Below are 25,912 nucleotides of genomic sequence, written 5' to 3'. Positions count from 1 at the left end.
CTGCAGGGGAAGAGTTGTTTTCAGATAAGAAAGCTGGAAGGGGGAAATTATTTATGTACAAACTTTCTGTTTGTAACAGAGCTGTACAGCTGTGCTCAGCCTTTGGTTTGAGAGGGTGCTTCATGACATACTGAGAAGAGGCAGGGAAAAGAACTGTAGGATTCTTACCCAGGCTAGGGCCAAATCAAACATCTTGTTCGGCCACCATTATATATATAATTTCTTAAAAGTTCATCTGAGTGCTTTAAAAATTATGGCAAAGCTATCAAACATGGGCATTCGAATAGTAAAAGGTTAACAGTTCTTTCTCCCTTAACAACTCCCTGAGAACTGTATCTGTGAATCGTTGTTAAATAACTGGGGGAAAGCACTAGAGGGCTCCCCAGGACCGTCGCGGGGATCCTGCTCCGGTTCCTCGAATAGAACACGAGGAATGCTCTGGAATAGGAAGACCCAGTATATTAAATGTGGAGGTCCGTGGTGCTTGTCATTTGTCAGTTATGATCTGAAGACGTTGTTTAAAGCTTTCCGTTTTTCTCACAGAATGTGGCTTAAATATATATGCATTTACCTCTCGTGCATGTTGGATCCGGGTTGCGAAGACAAACTGTGTGATTCACATTATTATTTTCAGGTCCCTCCCAGTTGCTTTGAAGTAGCATGTTTCCAATTTACCTCTAATTCCTACTAGAGGTTGCATTGTTTTCAGTGGCACTGCACTGAGCAGTAAGTCACGGTAGATGCCCGGCACAAGGACTAAAACATTAAGCATCTGAGTTCTCTGAACTAGAAGATTAATTTATATCCCTGTTTACTGAAGGGATGAGGGCTTAAAGTAAATGAAGATCAGTAAGGACTCGGTTGAGAACCTTGAATCTTTCTTCTTCCCTCCTTCCTTTTCTAATTTAAAGTCACAGTCAGAAGCTCATTGAAGAGTTGAGTGCTTCTAGGAGTTGATCTTTCACTGTGGGATGCTACAAATTCTATAGCAGAGCCAGGTTGAGTTACCACGTAAACTACCTATTGTCAATCTATCAAAAAATGAAGTGAAGTGAGCCCCAAAAGAGGGGTCGTTTATTCCCTCTTCCCATTCTCCAGGTGTTGTAGAATACATTTTCTTCTTCTGTGCTCTATTCCCAAGAGTTAGGCTGGAGCTGAGTAGTTTCACGGGTCTTGTAGTTAACTGGCATCTGTTGTTGCTCACTTGTGGCAGATTCTGTAATATAATTCTAAACTATTAATTGTTTCTATAGTTCTGTTTTTAATTAAACTTAATAGGCAGTAGAATTTGAAGTTCTGGTAGGGAGCAGTTGCCTTGCCTTAATTTTTACATCATCTTTGCCTTAAAAAACCTGGGCAGGGTGATTTTCGGTTGTCTGGTGTAAAACTTGTAAACAGATTAATATATATACCTGATTTCCTCCTTGTTTAGCAACATGGGGATGGTTGGTGACCTATTTATTTGTTTATTTATCATTCCCTCTAGCACTTTAGAACAGAGAATCCCAATAAAGTGCAAGTATATTATCATAGCAGAGGGGCTGTGTCCTTGGAGATCCCCCACTCCTGGCTTTTGCTCTTTCAAGAAGAAACTTGTGGGAGTATTGCAACAATGGGGTAGCTTTTATAATCCGTTTTATGTCTAACTCTGTTTAAAGGACTCAGGTATAAAACCTGTTTTGTAGGTTTTCTCTGTACTTTTCTCCATGGTGAAATTAAGACATTTGTACATACTAAAATGTTGAACAATAAGGCCAAAAAAATTAACTCCTCTCGCTTGCTGTTGACTGTTGACTCAAAGGAACAAAGTTAAGCCATTGCTGAGTAGTCTTGAAAGTTCTATCTTAATGTGGAAAAAAAACCAACAAAACAAAACCCAAACAAAAAAACCCAACCCAAACAAACAAAAAAAACCAAAACCAAAGCCCAAAACTGTTTGCATTTTTCATATCATTATCTTTTATATCATTGTGCACTGTAGTTTTATTGCTATAAAGCACACATTCACCCTCTTGGAAGTTCATCTAACTTTTGCTTTGTTTGCTTTAAAAATGACAGCTTGTGCCATTTTATGGATGCATATTTCCTTACTTCCTGTAGCTGCTGTTAACTAACTTAAAATATGTTGAATTCAGCTAGTGAAAGATTTGATAATCAGCCATGCATTAGTCATGTTTTCTAAGATTTGTAAAGTTGCGCTTGCTTCTGGCTACTTGCTAACTTCTGAAATGGTCCTGTTGCACAGTGGATATAAATTATATTTATTTTGGTTATAATTCATGAATCATTATACACTAGTGAGACTGTCTTCTCATATTTTTTTTTCCCTTTTTTTTTAAACTTACAAAACATTTCTGTGGAAAGATGACAAGTGTATGTATATTTTATATTTTACATAGTTATTATTTATTTAGAAGTTTCCTATTAAATAATTCTTGCTTTGTATTCATTGTTAATTTGTGGGACTGATTTCATTTTTATCTATGTGTGCTTTCCTCCCCCACTCCATCAGAAGAAAGGAATTATATGATATATTTTACTTTTTTTCAGTATTCTTTGTAATTCTTGGCCTACATTCTTGGACTAGCTTTGCAAGCTTGAAGACTGGTGCAGATAGTTAAATACTCTCCCTTTTTTCATGAACACGTTCTAACAAGTTCTTTAGTTGTTAGTGCGATTAAAAAAGAAATTATTGTAAAAGCATACTTTTTTTAACTTTAATTTCCTTTCCTGTGTTGGTAGAAGTCCTGTAATAAAGAGTACAGTGGGCTAATTGTTGGTGTGCAAGTGAAAGAATTTAAAAAATTAGTGATTAATTTGAGTAATGCTCACCGTTACATCTGTATTTTGCTGTTCAATGTTTGTTTGCAACAGAGGATCTTTACTGACCAGCAGACTTCACCTTTTAATAAAATTGGCAAAGTCTCCAAAAATGTGGCAGACTTGGAACTTATTTTGTGCCCTTTTATATTTTACTAAATTTACTACATTAAAGCTAGTCTCTCATTCTGTCCTTTACATTAGTTACTGGGCATCTGGTACATGCTAATGCCTCACCTTGGTTCCATATGAGAGGAACAGACAGAGAAGGAGAAAGAAAAAGTAGCAGGGATGCAGTATGATTTATGTCTTGGGAAATAAAAAAAAAGGGGGAAAAAAGAGAGGGGAAAAAGAGAGAAGTTTCAAAATTTTAAATAAATAGGTGTAGAATGAATGATGCCTTTCTATGTGACTGATTTTAGTACACATAAAGATCTTTCTTCATTGCAAGTGGGGGGAAGGATGTATTTACCTGGGCAGTAGGTAGTTCAAGAACTTTACATCAGTACATTTTTGTCCTTTTTAGTAAGTTTGATAAGACAAAACTATAATTATCAAATAAAGGAATCGCGTATTTTGTGTGCTGTTTTGAGTAAAAACTCTTAACATTAGGCTCACCTCGGAGTTCACAGGAAGAGGGAAGGGAGGAAAAAAAGGCACCACAAAGGAAGGAGGAGATAATATACTGTAGAATAGTTATATAAGGAAAGGAAAAAATTACTTCTCTTTTGGGCTTTGTCTCATTCTCATTCTAATAGCTTTCTGCTTTTCGCTTACCCAGTGAAAGGTATCTTACTATCTTTTCTGCTGGCTCTGCTGGCTCTGTAGTTACCAGTCAATGCAGCAGGATAGTAACTTCTAAAAACCCTACAGCAATTCTTCCAGGAGTAATTTTAGCTCCACCAAGATAACATCAAAGTAGTAATTGCTTGAATTTGCAGCCTTTGTAATAAGCTATAGTACATGGGTGAGAATACATTTTTATATACTAAATATTCTTCTTTGGTAAAGTGTGTGTTCTACATGAAGTACTTCAACCTGTTAATTTAAAATATATTTTGCATTAAGACGTGTCCAAATTCTGCAAGTTTAGAGAAAATGTATTTAACAGTAAATACATGACCACATTTCTCATAAAACAAAATATATGTAGAAGTGGAACGTTTTCATAATTTTTTTTTATATATATATATATATATTTGCCATTAGGATAATTTTTCCATTATTTACCTCGCCATTGAATTAGGAAGTCTTGGATCACTGTAATACTTCTGTGTGGATGGGATTATAAAACAAGTAATCCGAAAAAATAGTCTTCTTTCTGTGGAGGCAGCTGTTTGCCTTATAAGGTCAGCTTTATGACGGGACTCACTGGTGTCTGCAGTTGTGTTCCCATGAAATACGATGCAATTCTGATGGATAGGTGCAAGCAGCAGAATTGTGGCTGTGAATTTTCAGATTCAGACAGGTTATGAAACAACTGAGCTACTGATAGAAATGCCTCAATATTACACATTGTGCTTGCATCATTTTAGATGCTATTTCTGGGAAGATTACCACGTTATCTGTGCTTTGGAAAGAAGGGGGTGTACATATGCTATGAATCTGTGTATAAACAAAATGCATTTTCAGTATATTCAGCTGCTTTTTTATAGTAGATACATTACAAAATAATGTTTTATATTCCGCATCCTTATTGCGTTTTTATCATAAAGCATCAAATAAAAATTCCTACTTTGCACAGATAGTTCTGTCCTTGAGAAGATGGGAGACAGTCATCACAGATGGCAGATGTTAACCATCTTGTTTAGTGCAGTAGTTGAAACTTTAGGTACAGTAATGATAAAGACCATTAAAATTCCTCAATTGCTTAATATAGATTAGAATTTATTTGAGAGTTCTAAATTAAGAAAAACTTAAAGGAATGTCTTGAAAGTAAAACCGTTTTTTTTATTTTTTTTCCTGTATTATTATTTTAGAGACATATTACTATGTATCTCCTTTGGTTGGTGCCTTTTTTTTGGCTCTGACTCCGATGGGGATTGTCATAGCTGCCAAACACCCAGCTACCAGAACTGTTCTCCATTCAGGATGGGAGCCTGTTATAACTGCCATGGTTATAAGCAGGTAAGTCTATTTGTCTTGCTTCATCTTGATAGTCGCCCTGTGTCTCTACATCTTATTTAACACCTGATTGTACTTAAAAGAAACATTTAAGGAGCCTCTAGAACGTCGAGTGTGGATAAACTTTAATCTTCGCAAAACGAGGAAGTTACAAAGTTAAATCACAGGTGGGAATGAGTGGGGGAGGCAGCAGTGGCCTGTTGGCATTGACTGTGCAGGAGTTTGTCGGATCAAATGAAGGAAATGGTGAGCTATTCATCTCCTGCAGTTTCCAGTCAAGATTATACACAGATCTAAGAGATTATTTAGTCAAATGAAAACCATAAATCTTAAAAGTGGAGTGATTGGCTGAAATTCTATGGTCTTTGTTATACAATAAGTCAATTTTAATATATGAATAACTAGAGCAATGTTAATCTGTAGCTGAGAATGAGGTAATAGCAGGGGGGAAGGTAAATTGAGAAGAAAATTGTGGCTTGAAGATGTTCTAAGATAGATTGCTAAAAAAGTTTTGAAATACTAAATAATGTAACTACTTGCCTTATTCCAAATATTGCACTTTGTTTTTCAGTATTGGTGGCCTTATTCTGGACACAACTGTATCTGATCCTAACTTAGTTGGAATTGTTGTTTATACCCCAGTAATTAACGGTAAGACTGACAGGATTATGTGCTACTATATATCAATTGATATACCTTGGTTTGAGAAAAGTCTATTACAGTAAATTTCTGTTATGCTAATTAGTATCTGGTGTATTAATTTCAAGTTTTTGATGCCAACAGTTGTTTCTTTGAACACTTAAGGAGTGCTTTCTCATCTTATTTACTACAACCATTAAAACATGATAGAGAATGTGAAGTAGGAACCTAAAGTATGCATTAAGAAACGGAAACTGTAAATATTGAAGTAGTATATTAAAATATTAAATGATCAAATATTATATGTAAACAGTTTTTTCAAAGGATTTGCTTATGAACATCCAAGGACAAATTTTCAAAACAGCAATTTACTATTTACATGTAATGTACACAGATATAAGACCTAACAGGAATGCTACAGGCAAGTAAATAGATTTCTCAAGGAAAATGTGTGTTGTTTCCCATGCTTGGTATGCACTTTCCAGGTGTGTAAGAATGTATTTGTGAAAATTTGGTCATTAGGTTGTGCTCTATCTTCTAATGATAACAACAATGCAAATTTTATAAGAATAGTTAATATCTTATCAGACTGATGCAGTTTGAAAATGCTTTTCTTTTTTTTTTTTGTATCACAGGGTTGATGCATATTTAGTTTGCAATAATTATAATCACCAGATCTGTTCCCACTGTATTGCTGCCTAGCTGTTATTTTCCCCTTTTTTATTTCTCTATTTAATTTCTTACATTATTTTGCACTTCTATGTATTGTTGATTTTTAAACCATTCCTCCAATTACCAAGGTGATTCTGACTTCTAATTTTTGGTGTACAAAGTGTTTTTTACTTAACTTGGGCTTTGCAAATTCCATATGTGTACATTCTATTCTGTTTTCTAAGCTATCAATTAAATGAGTTATGACCAGTTGTTTTCCACATCGATAATAAAATGTTAATGTGGACATCAAGTTTTAGTTTTGAACCACATTGCTGTGATATAGTTAATTTTCCAGAGGTTGCTAAGGGAAATGTAGCATGGGATAGCACCAAAACATTTTGATAAGCTTTACTACAGTTAAGAGTTAGTATATCTATTGCTGTGGCCATCAGGCAAGCTGTTCAGTTGGAGGAGGAAGTTGTATTGTTCTGACAGAAACATGTTCTTGGCAAATTCATGTTAGCTCTTGTTTTACAGCTTTCATATCTTCTAGATGCATATAAATTGTGTTTTTAATAATTTGTTCTAATGCTTATGTAGGAATATAAGTGTCACTGTTATACAGATTCCCCACATCATCCTTTTTGGCCCTTTTTAAAGATATATTTTCTGTTTTCCCTATTACAGCCCTCTGGTATTCTCTAACCTCCAAGATAATCAGTTTGCAAAAGTGATCACTGATAATTCGTGGACTGTTCATCTAGCTCTCTAAGGATGCACTAAATTTAACTTACCCTGAGGCCCTACTACATATCAGTCTGTGATCAGATATCACCACTTTTATGAAGGCAGTAGACAAAAGGAACTGAGTATTTCAGTCTTCCATAGAGCATGTTGCTCATTCTTCTTTCCTGTTAAGGCTCTATATTTCCTTTCTTCTTATTTTTGCATTTCAGTTACTACTTGTGTTCCTTGCTAACTGTAAATTAATTTTTACACTTCAGCCTTTATGTTTTCTTGCCTGTGCCTTACCTTTATATTAATTCAAAATTGCAAGTACTTGCATCTGCCTTTTGTGTGTCTCCATTTTGATTTCCAGATACCTCAAGAGCAGGGCAGACATGTTGATCTTCAACTTTTTTCCACTTCGCATCTGTAACTTTTTTTATAATAGTCCTTTTTGGTAACCCTCTGGATTTGCTTCCTAAGAGAAGAGGATTGTTTTTCTTTTTAGGAAGGTGTACCCAAACCAGTACTTTTACCAGTGGTCCTGCTTTCCTAGATGACATCCCTTGATTACAATAGCCAGCTACTGTCTGGTGATTGTTTCTTACTGTTTCCCCATAGGCTTCTATTTCTGCCTCAGTGCAGTACCGGAATACTTCTGGATTTTCTCTATAGACTCGTTTATTCTCTATAGACTCACTTATTCTGGACTTGCTACCTACAATGGATACAGGTCTCATGGATACATGCCTGTCTCAAGGCCTCATGCTCCTACCAGATGTTGCAATGATGATGATGGTCTTTTACCCTGTAGCGGTTATGGACTGCTCTTCTAAGTGGAACTGTGCATCCTATTTAAGGTCATTTTCTTTCACAGAAATTGGCTGCAAGACTTGGATTGCCTGTGTATTTACATTTTACCTTTTTTAACATTTTTAGCTAATGATTGGACTTAAGTAAATAATTTCAATTACTAAGAATGACAGCTTACTATAAACATGCCTCTAGAGAAAAGGGTAAATGTACCATTTTGTTTGTTATTTTCTTTCAGAAGTTTTTCAACAGAATTAAGGCAACGTGCATACATTCTTTTGAACTATCTTTAGAGAAAAAGAACTAGCCAGAAGCTGTACATAGCGCTGTGTGACTAGCTGCCAAATGGAAAGATGCTCAAAGAATAAGGCACGTGGAAGAGAGGGAAAGCTGGGGCTATTGGAACAGAGAGAGAGAGAGAAAGAGTCCTTCAAGAAGGCAGGGACGGCAAGAGGCATGCTTGTAGCTGTGGCACTCCCACAGTGGTCCTGTGGTGGTGATTCCTGTGATGATTGTACCACCCGCATTCAAAATGTTGCTTTTTCATAAGAAGTTTTGCAGTTCTGGACTGCTCTTAGCCTTTGCCATCTGCCCCCTGGAGAGCTACACAATGCCTGAGAATGTTATTTTCCAAGCCACATTCCATTGTTCATCTGGATTTTTCATGCTTAGCTCCTTTTCTTGTTATGCGTAAAGCAGTCTTTTCCTAGTTCTCAAAGTTTAAACTTCTTCAGTGACTAGTAATGAACCATCAAGTCCCGTGTCCATATTTTCAGACCTTTACTATTATCCCAAACTTAAACTCTACATTGTAAGAAGAGAAACCTCATACCGAGCTCCATTTTGGAGCTCATAACAATCTCACGACAAGCCTAATAGGCCAAGACTAGAGTCTTGTAACAGTAGTGTAAAGTAAAGTTAGCCTAAGGCCCATGTGATAATGCTTTTGCAGTACCACTGTGCAACAACAGAAGCACTAAGGAATTCTGGTTTTCCCTCATCCACAAAAGACCAGAGGGGAGCAACGTATAAGTGCTGTATGTGCGTGTGCTAACCCCCTCAACCCTCAGAATTCTAAGGAAAGTGGCATTTCTATTGGAAAATGTAGAGAAAATATGTTCTGTGTAGAGGATGCAGAATTGGCCTGTTTTATGGTACACCTCCTGGAAAAGGAAATTGTAGGTAGGTGATTTTTTGGGTTGCTGTTAGATTAGCCTCTCCTGGGTTTCATAATTCTAGTGGCACCTTTTGATATTGCTGGTCAGTATAGTGTAGTAAACTGGAGTTTAAGAAATCTTTCAGTTAAAAAAGCACATCTGTTGACACTCATTACTGACACAAAAGGTGCGCTAGACCACTTAACAGATGGCTTTTTAAAGATTACTGTTGCAGAAAGCTTTCTCTACCAGTGCTTTCCTGGCCTTGGAATTCTCATTGTAAGCCTAAGTAGCAAAAGGAGCTGAAGGTTTTCCCCTCAAAACACTTTTCAGATGCCTTTTCCTTTCACTTACCTCAAAGTTTATTGCTCCTGTGACACAGAAAACCTGAAAGAAACCAGGGAAACCTGAAAGAAATATTGTAACCTATTGGGATTGTGTCCAGACAAAATTTGAGGACAGTGTAGATTTGTCCAGGATTTCAAGATGTCACTGGGTTTTTTTGCTGTATCTCGAAATCCTGAACAGTATGCCCTGCAAAGCTGTCAGGTGTTAGACTTCCTGTACGCGTCTTTAAGAAGCTTTCAGACTGGTCCTGTCTAGGTGACTTGCATATTCTTAGATGGGAGACAAATTACTTACATCACATATGTTACGGTGTGGAGACAGAAGTCTTTTAGTTTAAGAAATATTGGTCTGGAATTTGAGCAACCTCAAAGGTTCCTACCCCTATTAACAATAACTGCAAATATTTGCCAAGAATATTAAAATAGTTCTTAAGCAGACAGGCATTTATAGTCAGCTTTACTGCTGGCAGCCAGAAGTATTTCACCATCGCTTTTCCAATTTTCCCTTGTTAAACACATTTCTTGAGATGAATAATTATTTTTAATTCTATGGTTGGTTGGGTTAAATTGTAACTCCGCTTTTTAAAAATAAATAAATAATTTTGTGGTTTTGGCCATTGTGGTAGTTACAGACATCTAAATTTCGAGTAGTTTATATTTGATGTGCTGAAGTTCTGAATAAAATAACAAAGGCCAAGCGTGGCTGTGCTTCAGCCTAGATACTGAAGTTGATCTTTATGTTTTTTAATGGATGAGATAGTTAAAATTTGCAAATCCTCTTATAGCATCACAGCGTGTTGAATTTGGCTCAGGAATTGCAATTTGCAAGTAACTGAATTCCTTTTGTGCAGAAAAAAGATAATGCCTTAAACAATTATATGCCTCTGAATATGCAGCAGAAATGAACAGTGCAGTTACCAGATGGAGCCACTTTTCTTCCCATTTTCGTTGTATGCTTAGACAAAACATTGTGAGATGTCTTCTAAGTATTTGCATTTCAGGAGTTACTGCATAGTAACAAACACGTTGGTAGACCTTACCCCATTTTTATGCATTTTGTAGAATGGAGGATCTGCAAACTAATTCTGAAAACATCTGAAAATCAGAAATACTTTGCAGGTTTTATATAGAAAAATTTGCCTTTGCAGTTGGTTTGAAGCAATACTCTTTAAGGGTAACGTAAAACTGTTGTAGTATTTCTTACTCTTTGGCTGCACATATAGTAAGATTACTTGATATCTGGAGGGAATAAATGTAGAACAAGGAATATGAGAAATCCATATGAGAAAATCTAACACAAAACTTACTGAAGGTCTGTTGTCTGGGAACTGAAAGTTAACGTTACATTGTATATTCCCCAAACCATACCTTTTTTATCTGTTAGTAGGATAAATTGAATGACAGACTTTCAGGTTTTTTGGAGAGCTTTTGCTGTAAATTGTGTGTTTTGGAGAATATGGAAAGAAAATACCCAAATACCATTCCTCTTCAAAAAAGAAAATGCATTTTTTAATAATTTTGTATATTTTAATCTCTTATAGCACAGTTGTACTCTCAACTTTCACACAACAGAGAAGTGCTTTGATTAGATCACCGTTGTCTCAGACAGTTGAGCCTCTGAAATTTGCCTCTGTAAATTACAAGGGAAAGCATTAGTGTACCTGTATGGTAGTAGAGCAATTTAGCTGTGTAGGAAATTAATTTTTCTGCATCCTGAATTGGAAAGAGTGTCTTAGTCTCAGAAGGCACCTATACTGTACGAAAATGGTGATACAATTCTATAATATAATTCAGTCTTTATTTTCACATGAAAAAGGAGGAGGGTTTTAATTCTGGATATTTAATTTCAATGCTAGCCTGTACAGGTAAATCTGTGTATTCTATGCTACTAGAGATGTGTGTTCTTTCTTTTATGTCTCACTCGTAAATTTTTTATAAGATTTCAGTAACTATTACTTTCCATGTCAAAATTATATCTAGAATATTTTCATTTTTTGACAATCACAGAAAAAAATTTAATTAGGCATAAGAAAGAAATGATTTTTAAGGCAAATCCTTTTCATTTCATTTTTGTAATACAAATGACATCAAAAAGCAAGTTGTTGAACTGCAGAAAGACTAATTGGCACAATTGACTATTTTGAACTGTGCATTGTATGCAGGAGTGCACAAAAGTGAGAATGTTCTTGCCTTTCTTCTCTTGATAGACTTACAGGAAAAATCAGTTTGGGAATTGCATTGGCCTTATTCTTCCCTTAGGTGGGTATTAATTGATTTTTGTGCCATTGCACAAGCTATATTGTAAGTGCTTGGGAACAACATGGTATTCTGTCACTGGTTAATCTCTCTCCGTAGAACTGGGTTGCTAAAAATCTTTAATCTCAATGAATTGATATGCATATGGTTTGCCATTCCTGCACAATTATTTGTATGCCACATCAAACAGCTGTTCTTTATAGTCTTGTGAACTTTTATGGCACTGGTCATTAAAACTGAATATGTAGGGTTTATCTTGTGGTCTCAGTGCTTTCATAGGAGGCAGTTTTCTGCAGGAACCTTTCTTTGTTTACATATATTTAAGAAAAAGAAAAAAGCATGAGAGGAGAGGAAGTGACTTTACAAAAAACGTAGTTGAATACTGCTTTGGAAAAATTGCTGTTACCTATCATACAGTTCTCCCCTGGTGCTAAACAAGTACCTTAAACCAGACTTTTTATAATTAATAATAACTTAATTCTTCTCTTTTTCTGGAATCCCTGATTAAAGATTCTGGATGTGACCCACAGAAATACTAAACATTTATTGGTACAAATTAAATAATTGAGAAGTCTGCTTCAAATACTGAAACATTTTGGGGAAAAAAAAGACTTAAGTATTTTACACTGGATATCCAAAACTGAAAAATGCTCTCTGCAGAGAGTACAAAAATATCACTCAACAGATATGTTTTAAAAATAAATGCATTAATGTTCGTAAAGCATTCCAATTTATAGTGACAAGCACCACTGAAAAGCAGAAAGAAAGCTAGTAAGTCTCTGTTCAGTCCAAGATTTGAATAGTGCATATTAAATAAGACTATCAGGTATTTATTATATGCTAGGGATAAAGCAAATTATCAAAGTGATGTTTAGTTAGGCAATACTCTGTAGCATTGCATTAGACGTCGGAGAGGAAGAACAATAGTCATATTATTCGACTGCATCTTAATTTATTCCAATTCTACCCATGGAACACTTACAGATAGGTTAGAGGGCTGCATCTACTCTCAACTTAGGCTTTGGAACACCTTGATTCTGGGTGCGTGGCCTGCAGACAAACTAAAACCCTGAGCAAGGAGCTCCCAATGGTGTCTGAAAGACAGTGAGCTACCTTGGAAAATCACAGGAAGATGAGTATCTTGTCTGCTCAAGATTCAAAATTTAGAGTCATTTTCTAAGTCTAGGTGGATACATCTGTTCTTCAAAAGCAATAAGTAAGTAGTGGTTGCTCTGCACATTAGAAACACAGCTAAAATAGAATTGGAAGGAAGAGGTGACTTTATTTACTTTTTTATAAAAGCACAGAATCATTTAGGTTGGAAGAGACGTTTTGAGATCTAGTTCAACCCCCTGCTCAAGCAGGGTCCACTAGAGCAGGTTGTCCAGTCCTGTGTCCAGTAGGGTTCTGAATATCTCCACAGATGGAGACTCCGCAATCTCTCCGGGCGACTTGTTCCAGTGTTTAACCACCCTCAATATAAAAAGTGAGGGGTTTCGTATTCAGACGGAATACCTTGTGTTTCAGTTTTTTCTCATTGCCTCTTGTCCTGTCGGCGAGTACTACTGAGAAGAGCCTGGCTCCCTTGTCTTCATCCCTCCCCTCAGGTATTTATATACATTAATAAGATCTCCCTGAGCCTTCTCTTCTCCAGGCTGAACAGTCACAGCACTCAGTCTCTCCTCATATAAAAGATGCTACAGTCCCTGTGGTCCTGTGTTGGACTCACTCCACTAAGTCCATTTCTTGTACTGAGGAGCTCAGGGATGGACATGGTACTTCAGATGTGGCCTCACCAGTGCAGAGTACGGAGGAAGCATCACCTCTCTTGTCCTGCTGGTGATGGTTTTCCTAATGTAGCCCAGAATGCTGTTGGCTTTCTTTGCCATGAAGGTGGATTGCAGGGACATGGTCAACTTCTTGCCCTCCAGGACTCCAGGGTCCTTCTCTGCAGAGTTGCTTTCCAGATGGTCGGCTCCCAGCCTGTACTGGTGCATGGCATTATTCCTACCCAGATGCAGGACTTCGAGTTTCCTCTTGTTGTACTGTATGAGATTCCTCTTGACCCAATTCTCCAGCCTATCCAGTGCCCTTTGAATCCCAGTACAACCCTCTGGTTTATCAGCCACTCCTCACAGTTTTCCCTGGAAAATGTTGCCCTGTTTATTAAAACATGCAGTATAAGATCTGAGGGAAAAAACAGCCCAATGTGTTACCCAGAACGCTGGATAGTCTCAGACTAGTCTGCATCAGTAAACCCATCCAGTTTTACTTAACTTCTGTTTTTACCTGTAATGAGGGTTATGAGACACAGTTTTGCTTTGAAATATTCTTTAAGATGCATTGATGTAAAGTGCTTTTAATGTGGTTTTCAGAATAGCATGGTGACTTCTATTATTAGAAAAAAATCTTTTTTCCAGATAATGATTAACACAATCGTGCCTGTAGGCCTATTCGCAAATACATGACGTGGTTTTGTCTCTACTTTGAATACGGTTTTCTGTGCTTGTTAGACAGAAAAGCACTGTGATAACAATTTTCAGAAGAAGTATTTGTTCTTGCTTAGCCCTTAACTGGCTCGATAAAATGATGAGGTTTTCAATTTTCTTTTAATGTTGTAAGTCAGTGTGACATCCTTCACACTTTAGCCGACAACGTCTCTTCTGCTTATTGACAAAGTAGCACTCTCATATTGAAGTTAAACACATCTGCTGTTCTGAGAGGAATGTAGTAACAGTTGCAGGATTTTACTTTTGAAATAAATTATTTTCCTCTGGGTTGTAGTTCTCATGAGAATGAAAAGAAGCTAACAAAGTTAGTCTGTATTATAAAGTATTTGCTATGGTGACTGAAATACTGTTTTCCAGGAAAAAAATTTCCTGACTTAAATGTTCATGGTAACAGTCCTCATAAACGTCTACAGAGATTCTCATAATATGAGCAGCTGTTGAGCACACAACCGTGTTACGCATTCAGAGGATGCTGAGAAGCTATCAATTTTATGTATTGACATCTTGTCAACCTACGCAGTTCTATCTGTTTTCTGCATCTTGCAGGGATCTGATTAATCTAATACTGCCGAGATAACTTCACATGCACGGTAACTGCTGTTACAGAACAAACTGTGTATCTCTGTACATATTGAAGTGATTCATTCAATGCACGCACAGCTTTATACAAGTCATTCTGTGACCAGCAGAATAATGAAACCTGATTCCATGCTGAGTTTTTAGAACACCAGATAGCCCTTTCAAGCCCCTGTGTTCCCTGTGGCCTCATGTCCCTGCAATACCCGCTGTTCACAGCGTTCTCTCCACTCTCCCTCTGCTTTCCACAACATCATCGTTCCTCGTCTGTGTCACTGAACTCCTGGCTGAGCAAGAGGCATCATGCCTAACTCCAAGCTAGGTGCTTACTGGCCGGCTGGCCTGCTTATACTGTTAACTGTACAGCTCATATCACTGCCTTTGTCTCACTGAGGGCACGAGTTTGAATCTTTCTCTTTATTTACTTGGCCACTGCTTCCTTTTTGTTAGCTTCTTTAACCAGATTTGGAGATAGTATCTCTAGGAATCCTTGTCTCAGATGTGGTTGAAATTGGCCCAAAGGTTCAAAAAAAGTTAGAAGGAAGAATTGGCAGATGGGTGGACAGAACTAAAAGACAGCGTGACTGCTGTTGTCCATCACCATCACCAACATTGTCGGCTGGTTGAGACTGAGAGCGATATACGGATTCTAGAAGCTTTTTACACGTCAGTACACCTGCCTGTCTTCTGTGAGTTTAAAAATATCCACATAGCACTGATACTAGATTATTGAGACTAAGAACAAATGAAATTTAAAATAATATTTTTAATATATGAATATTGCATTTCCAGTTAGCTAAAATAGATTGCATATGTTCAACTTAGCTGTAGTTAAAATAGAAAAGAGACTGTTACACCTCTTGATATCACACCCCACACTGGCTGTTTTTGTTAGCGTGTTAGCTTCCTTTGCAGAGCAGATATCACCTCCTTTTTGCCAGCATCCCAGAGCTGTCCAGTTTGTTTTAGAATCACTATTACTATTTTTCCTTCATTTTTCTTGTTATCTACATGCACAACAGGGCTTGGGGCATACTTTCTCTAAACGATGGTTTTAAAAGTAAAAAGATTTTTGATTAATAGCGATGCATCAAAGGACTGACAACCAATCTCATACGTTCTTTCATAGACTTGTCTATGTCACTGTTGTCCAGACAGGTTTCTTACTGCCATTTCAAATGGGCAGATTTCCATTTTCCTTAATTCATTTCTCTCATGCAGTTTCCTTTGTTATTAATTAGGGAAAGAGGTCCAGATCATCTGTCATATTTCTGATTGACTGAATTTGTTGAAGCAGATAATTATCAGTCACAAGAGGAAATTGCATACCTCCTAGGAAATACTTGAAATCTGTTTTTTTGTGCCAACATGGTTTATGGTTGCATTGCTACAAACCTCAAAGCATACCTTGAAAAACAGCCCTATTTACTTCTATCTTTTATTTCTTCTCATAGTGCTATAATAGATAGAGATAGTAAGATAAGAGTTTATGAATTTTTTCTTTTAATATTGTTTTGAATATATCAGTTTTATATCATTTGTCAGCCTGCTTGTAATTACCCAGATTGCTTTTATCCTCTCTTTTTAAAGCAGAAACTTTTAAAGCAGAAACATATTTTCTAGTCATATGCCACCATCCCCAGCTTTGTAGCTTTATTAAGAAGCAGTTTTACATAACAGCTTTTTCATAATTCAGTCACAGAAATTATCTCATCCCCATCCAAATGTAGTGCATTGATTCGTAATTTTATCTCTGCCTCCCTTTCCATACCTTATTCTCATTAATCAGAAGTCTCAAACTTATTGTTCTCAAGGAAAAGACAGACTGTGGACGCTACTTAGATTTTTTTAAAAATTTGTTTAAACACCTTTTGTAGTTTATATGAATCTCTTATTTTACTTCTCTTTCCGTAGTTTCTCTGAAAAAAAGCTACTACTATTTTAATTTTCTTTGCTAAAAGACTGACTCAACCTTTTGGTAGTTCATATTTTTCCCTATATCTTCTGACTGGGAAGATGCAGGTAAATTTCATGAACAGGCCTTTCTGCCAACTCCATGATTTTTTCTAATATCTCATTTCCTGACTTGTATTTGAAGCTTTTTGCTTACAGTGCTACTTCCTTGTTAAGTCCTGCCATTAATTACCTTTAAGCAGTGGTGAGGCAGGAAATCTTCTTTGAGTTCTCAATATTCCATCTTTGTCTTAGCCACTCCATACCCACCAAAGGAATTTCACAAGTATAGTCTTCTGGTGACCACAGATATTTGTTCTGCAAGCAAACAAAGCCCTAAACATCAGATAAACAAATCAGTTCAACTACAATAAACAAAGACTTTCTCCTTCCTAAGTTGGGACAAGATCTGCATTATTTCTGCCTAATCATATCTTCCCAGAGCAGCCCATTGCTATGTAAACGTCGGGGGCGGGGGAAGAAAAGTATATGCTTGATATGCAAGTAGACAACTCTGGAGTATAATAACAACAGGAAAATTTTATGCTAGCACCACTGCGTTCTATAATGTAGATGTAACAATCTGAGTTGTTTTTCTATTCATTAAAGTAAAAATTCATAGAACATCCTAGGTTGAAAGAGACCACAAAAGATCATCTGGTCCGGTTGGACAAAAAAGGTTTTTGTGGGTAAGGGAGCCTCGGTGAGATTATCAAGCACCCTGTCCAGTCACTTCTTGAAAACCTCCAGTGAAGGGGATTCCACCATGTCCCCTAGGGTGGTTGTTCCAGCGAATGATTGTTCTCACTGTAAAAAATTTCTTATATTGATACGAAACTTCTTCTGGTGCAACATGTACCTATTGCCCCTTTTTCTCTCCATGTGGCTCCTTGTGAAAAGAGAGCCTCCGTCCTCTTTGTATCGACCCTTTAACACTGGAAAACTGTGATAAGCTTTCTCTTCTCCAGGGAGAAAAGACCTAACTCCTTCAGTCTTTCCTTATAGGGCAGGTTCTCCAGCCCTTGGATCATCTTCATGGCCCTCCTTTCGATCTTCTCCGTTCTGTCCACATCTTTCTTGAATTGTGGGGGCCAGAATTGGACACAGTACTCCAGGTGCAGCCTGACAAGCACTGACTAGAGTGGGATGATCATGTCTCTATCTCTGCAAGTAGAAATGGATGCAGCCCAGGATCTGGTTTGCCTTCGCTGCTGCATCAGCACACTGCTGACTCATGTTCATCCACCAGGACCCCCAGCTCCCTTTCAGCAAGGCTGCTCCCCAGCCACACAGATCCTAGCCTGTACTGGGCTTTTTCGTTATGTTGTCTCAGGTGCAGGACTTTGCACTTGCCTTGTTAAACTTCATACTGTTCTTGGTAGCCCACTCTTCCAGCCTGTCCAGGTCTCTCCATAAGATGGCTCTCCCTTCGGACGCATCCACCTCGCCACCCATCTTAGTGTCACCAGCAAACTTGGTGAGGGTGCTTTCAATCCCATCATCCAAGTCATTTTTGAAGATGTTGAACAGTGTGGAGCCCACGTGTGACAGGCGACCAGCCCGAGTAGAAACGATTGATCACCACTGTCAGAGTGCAACCTGTCAGCCATTTTCCGACTCATCTCACAAACTACCCATCCAGTCTGTAATCTACCAGTTTGTCTAGGAGGAAGCTGTGGGAAACTGTTAAATGCGTTGCTGAAGATGGGTGTGACATTTGCCCTCTTCCAGTGGTCAGGGATATCCCCTGATCTCCACAACTTTTCAAAGATTATAGACAGTGGCCTTGTAACAATGCCAGCCACTTCTCTTCGTGCCATAGGGTGGTTCATTTCATAGAAATCTTTTTTTCTATTGGGAAGGATATCAACAGTTGTCAAGGAAAATGTAGAATCTCCATCGCTACCATTCTTTTAAAAATTAGTTATTCAGACACTTGTCCTTTCAGCCTGAATTATGAATGGTAGAAGATTATATTTAATCCTGCTCTGTGGCAAAGGGGAATGGATAGATTAGCTCTTGAAGTCTTTTCCAGCCCTACGATTCTGTGTGTGGAATCTGCATTTATGCGTGTGGTAGCGAGTGGTAGCGAGTGCATCTGCTTTGCGTTATTTGTACTTGCCAGCAATACTGGCCTAGGAAGGTAATCCAGCAATGGCATAACTGTGTAGTACTTCTGTTATTCCAAGAGGGATTTCCAAAGAAGAGGGAGCAATAAAAGGGAGCTTAACCTATGAGACAGCATCACATTGAACGTTTTGGAGGAATCTTTTGCACTTACCATGACTTAAAACTGATCTCCAATTATCCAAATTTCCAATATGGATATTCCAAATATCCAGTGATACACTAAATTGCAGACCAAGTTTTTTGACTTACTTTGGTGCTTGGTGTTAGCCTGTCTATAACTAATATACATTCTAAAGATGTTTCTCTTTGAATTTTGTGTGTAGGAGACTGTGGTAAACGTGGAGGAAGTTGGTGAATTTGCAAAAATATTGCCTACTAGAGGAAAAAAATAGTTGAAAATTTACCACTTGTTCCTTTTTTATTTCAGGTATTGGTGGTAATCTAGTAGCTATTCAAGCTAGCAGAATTTCTACCTACCTCCATTTACATAGCATTCCTGGAGAACTGCCAGAAGAAGCCAAAGGTTGCTATTATCCATGCAGAACCTATTATGGTACAGGTATGTATTAGTCAGTTAATTGTTAAAACTACTGTCTCATGTCTCCTCTTTTTCCCCCTGTATGCCAGACTGTGCTCCCAGTGTGAAATGGCAGCAAACTGAACTTGTTGTATGCAGTTCAAAGGCAGCAGTGGGTTTGCCTGTGAGCATCACAAGGAACTCCCTGCAGGAGGTGATGGGCGGAGAGGAACACAGGGAAAGGTGTAACCCTGGCAAGGGTCGAAGATAGGACCCTATGATATGCACTCCGAAGGATTTCAACCTTCATCTTTCCTTAGCTTGTTTACCTGCTCCTAACCTTTCTCATTTAACTCCTGAAGTTCAAACCAATGTCCTGTTAGAACCAAACTTTATATCTAACATTCTTACTAAGCCAAGTCCCTGCATTCCATTTCCCATTTGCCATTTTCTTTCTAGATTCTTGCTTCACAGCTTATTCCTCCCCTGTATTGTCCCCTTTCCTAATAATGTAGTAACTGTGGTGAAATGTGATGTGTCAACAGCATGTATTACACTTGCATTTTATGAAATTAATTGGAACAGATGAGAAGATGGTAAATGTGGGATTACTTTTTAGAAATATAAGGTACTTTTGAGGATGTCTTGAATACGGTGTCCAAAACATCCTCTTTCCTAGAAAGGCTTTAGGAGGTCACTGCAGCTCCAAAAAAGTAGATGGTATTAGATAGTAGAGAATGAAAGCAGACAGGTTGCACCCTCTTCTGGAAGACAATAGAGGTGGCTTTTTCCACCTCTGTGAAAGGAGTCTTTTAGCAGAAAATAATGCCTGCTGTTCCACAATAGTCAATGCTGTGGAATTCCAAAACTGCTTTTTGTATTATAATTAATAAAAATCTGATACAGTAATTGAAGAGCTAAACTGAATTTTGGATTTTTTTTACTGTAGGAGTAAATAACAAATCAGCCCAAGTTCTGCTTCTTTTGGTGATTCCTGGACACCTGATTTTCTTGTACACTATCCACTTAATGAAAAGCGGCCACACTTCTTTAACTCCTATCTTTATAGCAGTATATTTGTTTGCAGCTCTGCTACAGGTAAGAATAAGTACAACTTGAAAATGCTCGTATAAAATCAAATTCTTTAAAAGAATAATGTTTTATCTGATTTCTGAAATCTCATGAATAATACAAGAAGGTATATGTTAATACTGGCTTTCCGAACAGTTTTGAAGTAACTAATTATCTCCACATGGATACAGCTTACACAGGTGTATATTGTGAGTGCTTTTCAGAAGACACTTGACTGCGTTATTTCCCAGTCATGCATCCTGTGCTTTCTCTTTCACGTGCTTCTTGGAACCATTGCATCTAAAACCCCTATCATTTTAATCAACTAGAGGGGAGAAGGGGAGAAGGAAAAGTATCTTTATGAATAATGAATACATCAAGGAAAACTCTCAAAGAAATCTCCTAAAGTGGTTCACATTACCGTTTTAGTTAATATAGTCAAATATGCAGTAGATGAGAATGTTATGGCTTGCATAGTGCATTCTTGATATTTATTAAAGTCAAAATTAGTCTGATCACTGTACAAGAAATTGTAATTGCATTAATTGTCAAACATCGTTACGTTATTTTGGCTGGTCTTACCTAGTGGCCTGTTCACACACAGCAAGGGCAGTTCTTGAAAGATGCTTTTTGAAATAGCAGTTTCTGAAGATGAAATAATTTTTCTTGGAGAAATCAGTAATACAAAAGGAAATGTTTTTATTAAATCCACGCCAATTTTTAGCTAAAACCTGGCTGAATTGACTATAATGTTTCATCATGCCTTAAAACCAAAAATTGACCGTTCATGTTACACAATAAAAATACAGTTGAAATATCTGTAAGTTACATACATGTCCTGCTTCTAAAGATGCAACCGATTAGGTTTTAAAATACAAACAACTATCATCAGTCAATCCTCAGCAAAAATTTATAATTTTTAATGTTCTGAATTATCTTTCTGTTTATCACACTGCTATTTCAATAAAAATAGATTTTGAAAACTATTTTAATTTCATATGCAAATTCTATACTTTTTAGGTAGAATATAACTGGTAACATTCCGACCTTTGCGAGTGAGAATGTCATACTAAAAGTTATAAATTACTCTTCATTTTCCTATTACATGATATTCCTAGTTTCCAGCCTTATCACTTGTTTTATAATGTATTTTCCTAAGGAAATGGTGCTGTTCCTTCACTCTTTCCTTTCTAATAACTTTTGAATCCTTTGGCCCATTTCAGTCAAGTTTTTCTAAGTCTCGGCTCTCTCAGTGATACTAAGTTCCTATAAGCTTAACAAAAATAGGTGGGGAAAGAGTCCCTGTTAATGCCGCTGCTAAAGGTGGGACTTCAGTGTGATTTCAGCCTTTATTAGACTTCAGAGATTTCACATGGGAATCAACCTGAATTCATAAATCCATGTGAAATCCATACAGTCCTCCTACTCACAGAACTGCAATCGTAATATGTTCAGGGATACAAACCTTTTCTTCAGCAGCAAAGGATAGGATAAGACATGAGCAAGGCAGAAGTTCAGCTGAAAACCAAGTCAAGGCATTAGGGCAGGACTTTCAGATCACACAGTAATTCAGACCCAGCATTGGCACAAATACATGTGTAAAGTTGAATTTATAAAAATCGAGGTCCGATTAGAGTATTCAGTTTTGCAATCATGCATCTCCATTGCAGTCCATAAAACCACACCTGGTTTTCTTGATTTTTCACCTATAAAGCAGACATATAGCTGTTTTTCTTTTCCCCCCCACTTCCTTTTATAGATGATCTTTTCCTCTTTATCTTCTGTCTTTAGCCATAACAGGCAGTTTGAGATGTATTTACTTTGAAACTGAGTAACAGTATTGCACACTGTAACTTCTTATGGATCTTGACAGATTTACAATTTGGAACCCCACATTTTTTAACACCTTCTGAAAATATTTAAGAGTTTCTTTTCCACATTTTAATTATTCTGGCATTTTTCTAGTAGTGATTATTCAAGTTTTGCATACCTCTAATTAGAGCAGATTTAAATTTTTCGGAGCGATGATTCTTGCTTTAACCCTTAAATCTTGAACATATTTTATTTACCTGTTGGTCGGAAGCACTTCCCTGCTGCAGTTGTATGCTTTTAAGTTTCTCATTTCTCAAGGAAAACACTTAAATATTTGCACTCATTCCTCTTCCCGTTTTTCAGTGACATCATCTATGCACCTGGATATAGTAAAGAACAGGTTTCAAGCTGCCATTTCTTTTGGCATAAGCCAACATCTGCTGATCTCATTTTCCCAGAATTCTTTTAAATCTCTCCCAATGAGAGCTCTTCCAGCTCTGCTGTAAAACTACAGAGCTAATTATTGTAATTTCAATTATCAACAAAACAAATCCATTGTCAGTCTTTTGAGCAGTAAGAGATTTGCATTCCAGGCCTTTTTAATAATATATTGGACTTTGCATTTATTTTCAATTTGCATGGAAGGCATATGAAAATGGATGTCAAAAGTTACAAGCTTGCTTGCAGGCTGTATCTTTTATGTTTGAGGTGGTAGATGATACTTTAATAGAACATAGTGATTCCCAAAGGTGAGAGTTAATTATGGTCAGTCCTGTGTTTGAGGAGGTGTGGTATCACTACTTTGCCCTTTCCAGTTCCTTACTTATATTGCACTGGGGAGCAGAAAGGGTAACTGAATGATGATTATGGCAATATACCACCTATTTACATTTTTTCCCACTATGTTAAAAAATTAATGCTAAATTAAAAAACAACAACAGCAACAAAGCGAATTTTCTATCTTTAAAATTCAAGTGACTATTTTAAGATGTTAAATTATTTAATGACATATTTTACAGTGGACTGAAATAGATTGTTAATTAACTTCAGGATCTGTTTATTATCTCTGATTGTCCAGCTTTGTGTTTGTTTAAAATGGAGGGGAAGGGATTAGGGAAATGACAAAAGTAGAGCTGGAATGTTATAGTAAGCTGAAAAAAAATCAAGGAAATATTAACACAAAAAAAATTAATTATGACTTTTATATTTCTCTCTTCTTCTGTCAGTTTATGCTATTGCACATTATATCTACAGTAAATTTGTAACACATATATGAATTCTATTTGGCATTTTAACAAGACTTTTAGATTGCCTGTAAACTTCAATATTCTTCTTCCCAAAGTGATAAAGCAGAATTTATTTGCATTGCAAGCTCTATACAGTATTACTGAAGTTCCAATCACAAAGTTAATTTCATTTTCATCCAGTTCTGATACTTTCATAGTTTAATTTTTGTTTTTTCACCACCCATGCCTACCAGCTTCTTTGCTCTCTTCTTCCCACCTGTTCTTAGATATTCTTTCCCCAGCATGTCATTTAATTGAAATATGTATGGGAAATAAGTAATTAATATGGCATGATGTACATTAGCAACAGTATGTTTTAGTTATTATTGACCAAAAATACACTATGTAGTAAAACAAAGTACAGTTTCACTGAATAGGTAGTTGTTTCTAAAAATCATTAAATTAAGATATTTTAAATAATATGAGTAGCCAGTATTATGATCTGCATTCTCCCTGATTCTCTCTGAACAAAACAGTTCTGGGTTTCTAGACTTAAGAAAACCCAGAAAGTATTTTATTTTCTTTTATTTTAATTTTCAGTTGTTTCTTTTCTTTAAATAAATACATATTCTTGAAATGTTCTTCAATTAAATTTATAAATTGGTTCTACTGAAATGCAAGGCTATGCTCCTTTTGACTTTAGTGGGGCTAGGATGCCACAATGATATTTTCGTAAAGGTAGGGAAAACTGCACAAATATTTGTGTTAATGTGCATTCATCTAGAACTTTTAGGTTCGAGCTCAAAAGGTCTGAATTAGCTCTGTAGTGAAGAGTCAGTTCTGTGTTTATGAATGGTAGTGTCAGAGGAAAATACAAAAAAAAATAGATTATGAGGTAGGTATACCCTGTAAGTATGTAGGGTACTCCACATAATGCAGCGTGCATTATCTGGGCAAGCCAATGTGCATTATTGAAAACCAGTATATTGATTTTAAATGTGTTTTGGATTTGGTGAGTATCCTCTATTTAAGAGGAATACTCTTTTCGTGAAAATTTTACAAAACCAAGTCACACATGAGCACATACCAGTAACTGCTACATGTAGTTACAATCTAACGTTTGACCAACAGAGAATATATTTATTGAAAACTAGTTCTCCTCTTATACCTCACAAAGGCCCAAGTATTTTTTAACTGTGTGAGGCTAGGCGCCGAACAAAGTTTCATCCTCTGTCTTGTCAACCAGCAGTAGAATGAGAGCAGCACTGGGACTGCGAAGCCATCAGTCCTGGCGCGGGGCTCTGAGCTTTCAAAGGCGGCCTCTGTTCTGCATGTTCTCACTGAGCCAGTAAAACGCCCTCTAAGGAATTTTCACACCTCCTAACCAAATCTGAGCACACAGTTATGTTAAAGACTCGGGGAATAAACAAACAATAGTAGATTCCCAGAGCTATTACCAAGCAAATAAGTAATTCCAAAATGCAGTCCTTCTTATCCCATGAAGGTCAGGTGTCTACTGCTGTGAAGTAACTTTTTGCAGTGCTTCAGGGCTGTTTGGGGCAATAGAAAACCAAGAATTCAGCAGTGCTCATAATGACTTCCTGCTCACATCAAAAATGTCATGGATTTCTTACTAGTGTGAGGATTCCAATGATGGCATGGGCCTCTTCCATGTGGAAAAATAGATCATGGGGTATACTGTACATTATAGAGAAATAAGGAAGATTGTGTTTGTAGAGAAAATGTTGATGCCTTTTAAATACTGATTTTTCTGATAGGAAAGGTTACTTCTGAAATGTAGAGCATATAGCTGCTAGAGAGACCATATGATTCAAGGAAATACGGAAACTAAGGTCCAAACCTGGACAGTTGCGCACGTTCAGTGCTTTCTCATTGCAACATGAGAAGCAGACTTGCTGGATTCATTGGAATCTAAATGTGGGTACTGCCTACTCTTCACTTCCAGGCGTGTTGGTGTCTGTGGTGGAAGCCCAGCTCCTACCAAGTCATTAGCAGGAATATATAATTTTTGCTGCCAGAAGGCAGAGCTCAAGGTGCTTATGTACGTAGCATGACACACTGACTTGTGCTACAGCTAGTGCAGGTTGAGCATACCTGAATGCTTAATGGTCTGGGTTGCACTCCTCATTCAGACAGATGACAAACAGCCTGAAATTAGGAATGTCTTGGTCAAACCAGGGTGTCTGGCAAAGCCACAAAGAAATCAAAAGGACAGAACGAGGAATTTGGATTCAGACTGTGGAATAAAAAAAAAAGTTCCCGCAAAATTACATCAATATAATCAAACTGATTTAGAAACAGCTTCAGTTAAAATGGTGTCTTCTTTTTTATGTAGATGAGGTTTTAGTCTTACGTAAATGTATGCTGTGTCTGGGTACCTGGATACCATAGTGTAGCTACATACCATTTAGCTACAACACGAACTACAACAGGAAGAAAAAAACGTGATGTTCAGTGGTTTCTTTGCAGCCAGACATTGAAAGAAATCTCTGTATGTGTGGAGAAAATAGTGACTTATTTCCCCTGGACATGACGCGCACCAGATACGCTACTTGAGAAG

At 37.1% G+C, this 25,912-nt stretch overlaps 1 protein-coding gene across 3 annotated transcripts in view; it reads left to right on the top strand.

Annotated features, from left to right (window-relative positions):
• SLC41A2 (solute carrier family 41 member 2) overlaps positions 1 to 25,912 on the top strand; it is a 57,417-nt gene that overhangs the window by 24,966 nt on the left and 6,539 nt on the right. For 2 of the 3 annotated variants that reach the window (XM_054212270.1, XM_054212260.1), the window contains 4 exons: positions 4,800 to 4,947; positions 5,516 to 5,595; positions 19,133 to 19,264; positions 20,172 to 20,320. In XM_054212270.1, coding sequence (XP_054068245.1) covers positions 4,800 to 4,947; positions 5,516 to 5,595; positions 19,133 to 19,264; positions 20,172 to 20,320 — 509 coding nt within the window. The remainder of the gene's footprint in view (positions 1 to 4,799; positions 4,948 to 5,515; positions 5,596 to 19,132; positions 19,265 to 20,171; positions 20,321 to 25,912) is intronic. The other variant, XM_054212279.1, reaches the window with a different exon arrangement.

The sequence above is a fragment of the Rissa tridactyla genome, chromosome 1 (assembly GCF_028500815.1).
Source record: "Rissa tridactyla isolate bRisTri1 chromosome 1, bRisTri1.patW.cur.20221130, whole genome shotgun sequence".
In the NCBI taxonomy this organism is placed as follows: domain Eukaryota; kingdom Metazoa; phylum Chordata; class Aves; order Charadriiformes; family Laridae; genus Rissa; species Rissa tridactyla.
This window is presented reverse-complemented; position numbering and strand designations above follow the sequence as displayed.